Source organism: Podarcis melisellensis (genome assembly GCF_964234715.1).
Source record: "Podarcis melisellensis genome assembly, chromosome: 2".
Classification (NCBI taxonomy): Eukaryota; Metazoa; Chordata; class Lepidosauria; order Squamata; family Lacertidae; genus Podarcis; species Podarcis melisellensis.
This window is the reverse complement of record NC_138529.1, coordinates 14,196,753-14,204,744: the sequence shown is the minus strand read 5'-3', so window position 1 is coordinate 14,204,744 and position 7,992 is coordinate 14,196,753. Positions and strand designations below refer to the sequence as shown.

At 47.1% G+C, this 7,992-nt stretch overlaps 1 protein-coding gene across 1 annotated transcript; it reads left to right on the top strand.

Moving 5' to 3' along the window:
* Positions 1-269: 269 nt before the first annotated feature.
* On the top strand, positions 270-7,745 carry ATP5F1B (ATP synthase F1 subunit beta). Its single transcript, XM_081898728.1, has 10 exons — positions 270-436; positions 2,021-2,203; positions 3,231-3,405; positions 4,147-4,268; positions 4,553-4,737; positions 5,116-5,274; positions 5,941-6,063; positions 6,380-6,592; positions 6,786-6,987; positions 7,510-7,745. The coding sequence occupies exons 1-10, from the start codon at positions 301-303 to the stop codon at positions 7,602-7,604; spliced, it is 1,593 nt and encodes a 530-aa protein (XP_081754854.1). The 5' UTR covers positions 270-300; the 3' UTR covers positions 7,605-7,745.
* Positions 7,746-7,992: the final 247 nt, after the last annotated feature.

Genomic DNA, 7,992 nt, shown 5'->3' with positions numbered 1-7,992 from the left:
TCCTTGAAAGGCGTCGGCTCTAGCCTGTAGCGGAGAGCTATAGTGATAAAGAGCAGATCCCTGGCCCAATAGGCTACTTACTAACTGGGCACATCCCCCATAGCACCTCCCCTCTCGCTTAGCCCTTCCCACCCAGCGATTGCTCCAGCGGGTGAGTGACAAGGCAGCTGACCCAATAAGCTTCAGGGAGCCGAACACTCCCCGGCCAATAGCCGACTCGGACGGCGCCATCCCACCCTTCAGCCGGAGCTGACTGTGGCTGTCGGCGGCGGTTGCTCTTTCAGTCAGCCGGTGGCCGCCATGTTGGGTTTCGCGGGTCGCTGCTGCGCCTCTTCGGCCGCCTCCCTGCTGCGTCGGGGCGTGCGGAGCGCGCCGAGCCCGCTCCAGGACCTGCTGAAGCTGCGCGGCGGGGTCGCCTCAGCTGCCACCGAGGCCCGTGAGTGAGCGGAGGGCGAGGGAAGGCGCCCGAGGGCGGGGTCACCTTGGGGCCTAGTGGCGGGTGTGAAGCGCTGCCAGGACGGCGTGGGCCCAGCAAATCCTTATGCCGAATCTGCTCCTCTGCGGCGGGAGGAGCTGCCTTTCAGGCTGCAGGGCCTTTTCTGCTGGCTTAAGTCAAATCTTTGCAGTCAGGCTTTTTATTATGTTCTTATCTATCTATCTATATATATAATGTATAATATATATGTGTGTGCTGTAAGCCATCCAAAGTGGCTGGGGAAACCCAGCTAGATGGTCGGGGTCTAAATATAAAATAATAATAATAATTATTATTATTATTATTATTATTATTATTATTATTAGGGAGGGAAAACATAAGAGCCCCACTTAGCCCACGGTCGCGTTCCTTTTTTGTCGTAATTTTTAATTGATTTTCATACAATTTAACAAATTCAATTCGCAATATTCCCTCAGCATTTTGACTTCCCGGTCTTAACACCCACAGTGTTTCTGTTCAAATCCTTTTTTACCTGCTACCTAAAATGTTATACTTCTTTATTACGGGTTCATTTCCCATCTGGGGCGGGAGGGACGACGCGCATCTGCCCCCCCCCCCATGCAGGACACGGGTCCCCCGCTCCCAGCAATTGTTCGGAGGCATTTCTAACGTAGGAATCCTAGCGCTTCGATTGGGGAAGCGTGCACGCGAAAGCCCCGTGGACGTGAGAGCGCAAGGCTGCCCTTTCACGCGACGGGAGGATCGGGTTTTTTTTGGAACTGGAAAGCGAAGGTGGCCTGTTTTAACAGCGGAGGTTGTTGCAGGGGAGCCGATGAAGAAGATGGCGATGGGAAAAGGCTTCCGCAGTGGCGGTGGTAAAGGGCTGGTCCTTGGTGTGCAAGAGTTTCCAAAGCACGCGAGACTAGCCTCTGTTTTCACCTTCGACAAGGTGGCCGGTATGAAGGGGCCTGGCCTTTAAGGCAGCCTTTCTCAACCTGTGGGTAACCCGATGATGTTGAACTACAACTCCCATCACCCCTAGCTAGCAAGGCCAGAGCTCAGGGATGATGGGAGTTGTAGTCCAACAACATATGGGGACCCACAGGTTGAGAACCGCTGCTTTAAGGGAAGGTTATGCCAGAAAGTGGGGGTGGGGGTTTGCTCCTGGAGTAGTGAGGGAGGTGGGTCTGGGTTGCCAGTGCTGGACTCAACTAGGCCAGCATAGAGAGCTTCCTTGCAGAGTGTCTGCAGTGCACAGGGAGACAAGTAGAAAAGGCATATATTGCTGGAGTGGAGGATCTCTGTAGCTGGAAACTGGCTTATGGGTGTATAAAGGGATCCATGTTTTGTGCTTGGGAGCAGTTTGTTCTCAACTTAGTCTCACATTGGTAACCTCAAGGAGTTGGGAATGAGGGTTACAAGGTCACAGCCTGAAGTTCTCCTTGATTCAGCGGGTTCTCCAGGCCAAAAGGGTGGGAGTCTTGAGCTAACTCCTGTCACATTTGCTTCCTTTGCAGCCTTGGGGGTGGGGAAATACTCTGTGATAACCACTTAATCCTCATGTCTGCCATGGTTGTCCTCTAGGCCGGAACTATGCTGCACAGGCAGCTCCTGCAGCTAAAGCTGGAGTGGCCACTGGGCGCATTGTGGCAGTCATTGGTGCTGTGGTGGATGTCCAGTTCGATGATGCCCTGCCACCGATCCTCAATGCACTCGAGGTGCAAGGCAGAGATACACGGCTGGTGTTGGAGGTAGCACAGCACTTAGGTAAGCACCATTTGTATTCCTTGGCTTTTCTCTAGTCATGTTTTAACTCTTCCTTCCTTGATGATCAGTAAAATGACTTTCGTTCTTCTGAGCTTGCTGAAGCCATATTTATGATCTGAGAAGGAATCTTAAATCCACTGCTAACCAGAAGGTAACTGGACCCAGGGTCGTGTTGACTGGTGGCATTGGTCAGTGTTGTGGCCCAATTTTACTTAAAAGGTAAAGGTACCCCTGCCCGTACGGGCCAGTCTTGACAGACTCTGGGGTTGTGCGCCCATCTCACTCAAGAGGCCAAGGGGCCAGCGCTGTCCGGAGACACTTCCGGGTCACGTGGCCAGCGTGACAAAGCTGCATCTGGCGAGCCAGAGCCGCACACGGAAACGCCGTTTACCTTCCCGCTGGTAAGCGGTCCCTATTTATCTACTTGCACCCGGAGGTGCTTTCGAACTGCTAGGTTGGCAGGCGCTGGGACCGAGCAGCGGGAGCGCACCCCGCCGCAGGGATTCCAACCGCCGACCTTTCGATCAGCAAGTCCTAGGCGCTGAGGCTTTAACCCACAGCGCCACCTGCGTCCCCAATTTTACTTACCAGTCGCCAACCCAGGAGAATGTAGGCGTTTCTGAGAGCACTGGCATTTTATGGCCCAACACAATAAGGAGCAGATTTCCTATTTAAAATTCTCAAACACAAGAGATCCCTTGCCTTTCCATCTTGACCTTGATATCTGATTGTAATGAGCTTTAATGTTCTAATCTTGAAATACATCTTTACTGAAGTGTTTTTTCAGTCATAAGACTGTTAACGCAATGTACTGAATTTTAGCTCTCTTCTCTGTGTATGTTAAATGGAAGGTACATTGTTTCCATGCCCAATGTTTATGTCATTCTCAAACAGAAGTAAAGCTTCCTTTAGCAATTTACCACAGAGGATTGACACGGAGTATTTTCCCCCTCTAAATATTGAAATGTGTTTGCACTCATCGGGCTTAGAGAGAAATGCAACTTACAAAGTTTGTTCTCCATTGTAGGTGAGAATACGGTTCGTACCATTGCTATGGATGGTACTGAAGGCTTGGTGAGAGGCCAAAAAGTTTTGGACTCTGGTGCACCCATCAGAATTCCTGTAGGACCTGAGACCCTTGGCAGAATCATGAATGTGATTGGAGAGCCAATTGATGAAAGAGGTCCAATAACAACCAAACAGTAAGTGTGAATCTGAGGGTTAAATGATAGGCAACCATTCATAGGCTGGTAGCAAAAACATGTTAATTAGTGTATTTTCAATTTAATAGAACTCTTGCTGTCTTCATGTTCAACTGTTGAGCTTAGATAGCAGAGCACCCCTACAGTTTATGAGGGTCTGGAGAATTTTATGGCAGAAGCCATGCCAGCAGTTATTTCTTTCATGATCATTCTTTAATCTCACAGTTCTTAGAAGTTCTGGACAAGCATTTTCTGGCCATTAAGAGCTAGCCTAAAGCTAAGCAATGCACTGCTAAATTATAAACCATATTAATAGCAGCATGCTAACTATACAGCTGTGGAGCAGTTCCTGTATAGCATATTACGATTGATGACACATTAGTTTTAGCACCCCATGCTAGAAAATGAAAATAAATTTAATCTAAAATAAAAAAAGTTTTGTTCAAAATACATATTTTAGATACTGCATTTTTCTTATGGAACCTAGTGTATAGATTTCAAATCCTACTTTTTCTGCTCCAACTCTTACTGAACTAAAACTAGACACGTGCAGTTTTTCTATGATTAAAACACAAATGAAATTATGGTGTTGCAGACTTCTTGGCCTAAAGCAGGCACAGTGTGTGAATACCAAACTGGGGGTTGGGTTGAAGAATTATTGGTGAACACTTTGTGAATACCCAATATAAGAGCACAATTTTTCATAATGTGTGGCCAACTGTTTTTTTGTTTTTTCCCCAGACTTGCTGCTATTCATGCTGAAGCACCAGAGTTTGTTGAGATGAGTGTTGAGCAAGAAATCCTTGTGACTGGCATTAAAGTTGTAGATCTCCTTGCACCATATGCCAAAGGTGGTAAAATTGGTAAGCTACCAGAGGACCCATGTGGAATAGGTTCTATCTGGGATAGGGTGGTCAGTGCCTTGAATGCCCAGGTTTCCTGCCCCAACAATTTGTGTTCCTCTTCCATTAGGCAGTTAGAACCTAAAATCCTGACAACGGCTTTGTTTCCTTCACTGATGAGTAAATTTATGACTTTCGTTCTTCTGAGATTGCTGAAGCCACTTTTATTTCTGAGAAGGAAAAGGAGGAGAATGATAGAGGGTGCACAATCAAAGGCTGAATACTAAACTGACTTTCTTTCCCAGGGCTGTTCGGTGGTGCTGGTGTCGGCAAGACAGTACTGATCATGGAGCTTATCAACAACGTTGCCAAAGCCCATGGTGGCTACTCAGTGTTTGCTGGTGTTGGGGAAAGGACTCGTGAAGGCAATGACTTGTACCATGAAATGATTGAATCTGGAGTCATCAACTTGAAGGATACCACATCCAAGGTGAGCAAGCTATTCAGGCTATGCAGCTGGGAAGGGACTAATCTAGGCCCGAAGAATTCAGTATTGGTTGACTTTATCTGCCATCTGGAAAGGGGATTTTGTAGCTTTCACCAGAAATTGGTTGCTGTGTTAGAGACTAGACTATAGAATTCTGAATATCTAGTCTGGACCTGGCGCCAAATGCTCATAGGAAGCTAACAGAGTTACTGAAGTACACCGCTAAAGAGGCTTTCTTGTTGACATTTGTAGTAGTGAGGGCCTGCCTTTGGAGGTAATACTTTCATATGTCATTTGAAGTTACCTTGGTGTGACCTGGGAGGGGCTGATGAGGGGCATAGAAACTTTACAGCCCATAATGAATTTCCTCCTATCCTTCAGGTCGCACTTGTTTACGGACAGATGAATGAGCCACCTGGTGCTCGTGCCAGGGTTGCTTTAACTGGATTGACCGTGGCTGAATATTTCAGGGACCAGGAAGGTCAAGATGTACTGCTCTTCATTGACAACATTTTCCGTTTCACACAAGCTGGATCTGAGGTAAGGCTGGATGTCCTAGGTCACCTTCCATCAGAAGCTTCAATTAAGCTTGCTAGTGAGAAGGCCTCAGTCTTTAAAAAATGTGAGTTTCTGTCCTGAGTGTTGGATGTCTCCAGGTGTATTTAGGATCCCCTATCCCTTGAAGGCAGAAATTTCTAGTTCTCGGTGCCTTCTTCCTGTTAGGACCTCTGTTTTTTGCCATACTCGTTTCCTGCCTGCTTGAAAAACCAATTACAGCTCTTGCCAGTCGTGTGTAAAAATCAGGTGTGTAAATAGTCCACAGAGCCTAGTACTTGCCGATCAGAAGGTCAGCGGTTCGAATACCCGCGACGGGGTGAGCTCCTGTTGCTTTGTCCCTGCTCCTGCCAACCTAGCAGTTCAAAAGCACCTCAAAGTGCAAGTAGACAAATAGGTACCGCTCCAGCGTGAAGGTAAACGGCATTTCCGTGCGCTACACTGGTTCGCCAGAAGTGGCTTAGTCATGCTGGCCACATGACCCAGAAGCTGTACGCCGGCTCCCTTGGCCAATAAAGCGAGATGAGCGCCGCAACCCCAGAGTCGGTCACAACTGGACCTAATGGTCAGGGGTCCCTTTACCTTTACCAGAAGATCTTATATTTGTCAGCCACACTGCTGTTCAATTACTGCACATTTCTTCTCTTCCAGGTGTCTGCCTTGCTGGGCAGAATTCCCTCAGCTGTGGGGTACCAGCCTACTCTAGCAACTGATATGGGTACCATGCAAGAGAGAATCACAACAACTCGCAAGGGATCTATCACATCTGTGCAGGTAACAACTGTTAAAACAAGTCCCTCTCTCAGGATGGCAGAACTGCCCACGAAGTTCACTGTGTGCTTTGTTTAATAACAAACTTCATCCATATGCTCTCCCCCTTGATCCAACACAGCTGTTTTTCTTCCTTCAGATGGTTAACATTTAAAGTCATCATCATCAAACCTTTTATTGGCATCACATACAACATCCAAAACAGATCAATACAGAATTACCACTTCCCCAGTGGCACAAAACATTTGCTAAAAGAAAGGAGACAGAGCAGTGCTTGCATATGCAATATGGCACTATAGTAAGTCTTCTCTCTTCACAGGCGATTTACGTACCAGCTGATGACTTAACTGATCCAGCCCCTGCGACTACATTTGCCCACTTGGATGCCACCACCGTGTTGTCTCGCGCCATTGCTGAATTGGGCATTTACCCAGCTGTGGACCCTCTCGATTCCACCTCTCGTATCATGGATCCCAATATCGTGGGGCAGGAGCATTATGATGTGGCCCGTGGGGTGCAAAAGATTTTGCAGGTGAGGAGGGTGGATTAGACACACAATTACTTAATATCTCATGTGCAAAAAATAATCTCTGCAGAAGTTTATGCCAATAAACTTTACCCTCACTGGTAGTACCAATGGCTGTTCAAAAGGCAGAATGTAGATTTTGTGCATGGCCTGTTCTCCTTCAGGGTGCCTTTTGGTCACATGCCTGTGTTCTTTCTAGGACTACAAGTCCCTCCAGGACATCATTGCTATTTTGGGTATGGATGAGTTGTCTGAAGAGGATAAGCTTACCGTGGCTCGTGCCCGTAAAATTCAGAGGTTTCTGTCCCAGCCCTTCCAGGTTGCTGAAGTTTTCACTGGCCATGCAGGCAAGCTGGTACCCCTAAAGGAAACCATCAAGGGCTTCCAAGCAATCCTGGCAGGTAAGAGGTTATCCTGGTATTTTATTTATTAAATTTGTATACCGCTCTTCGTCCGAAGATCTTGGGGCAGTTCACAGAATAAACACAAAAGTACATAATAAAAGCAAGAATGAAACAATCCTTCCCTTTCCCACAAACACATTTAAAGGGTATAAGAGATCAATCAGCCTGTTTGAAGGGGAACATTTTTACCTCGTTTCTAAGGGTGTATAATGAAGGTATAATCCCTGGGGAGAGCATTCCACAACTTCAGCTATACAATGTCAGCAGTTTGCACTTGCACCCAATTTATGGTAGTTGGGGTAATCATGAATTGCCCTCTACAATGGGCTTGCAGGTGGCTCCTGCGAGTTCATACTGATTTACCACTTCTATCCTCCGTAGCATGGAAGGAAACCCAAAAAAGGGAACTGGGCAGATCTGCATGTCAGCACTTTATGCTGCCCAGAAACAAATTTGCCAATCTGCTGCTTTTCCTGAACATTTCATTGTCTGACTTGCTGCATCTCTTTTCCTTTGCAGGAGAGTATGACCACCTCCCTGAGCAGGCTTTCTACTTGGTGGGGCCTATTGAGGAAGCTGTGGCAAAGGCTGAGAAGCTGGCTGAAGAGCACTAATGAGTCTGTGGCTGAGGGGGAAATTGTTCTGCATCAAACTCTCCATTGGTTCATATTGTCCAGGTTCCCAACTGGGAAGTCGTGTAACGTGTCTGCAAAGTATTTAAAGTTTTCAATAAAACTTCTGGTGAGATCTTAGAAGTGGCATGTCACGTTGCAAGTGGTGACGTGGGAGGTAATAGCACTTCTGCTGTAGCTTGCTGACTCTCTCTGCCCCTTAACTGCTGCTTGCCATCTCCCCAACAGTAGACCTCCTCATTCCTAAGATTAATGTGCTGGCATGCAGCCAGTTACTCATCTGCAAGCTCAAATTCCCTGGAGACCAGGCCTAAATTGCCTCTTCAATCTCAGCTGTTTTCTGAATGTCTTTATTACTAGATAAACATGA

Bases quoted from the DNA above. Each gene is read 5' to 3' on its own strand.
- ATP5F1B (XM_081898728.1), top strand. From the start codon at position 301: ATGTTGGGTTTCGCGGGTCGCTGCTGCGCCTCTTCGGCCGCCTCCCTG. The intron at 4,269-4,552 runs GTAAGCTACCAG...TTTCTTTCCCAG, and splicing joins TGCCAAAGGTGGTAAAATTG to GGCTGTTCGGTGGTGCTGGT. The intron at 6,593-6,785 runs GTGAGGAGGGTG...TGTTCTTTCTAG, and splicing joins GGGTGCAAAAGATTTTGCAG to GACTACAAGTCCCTCCAGGA.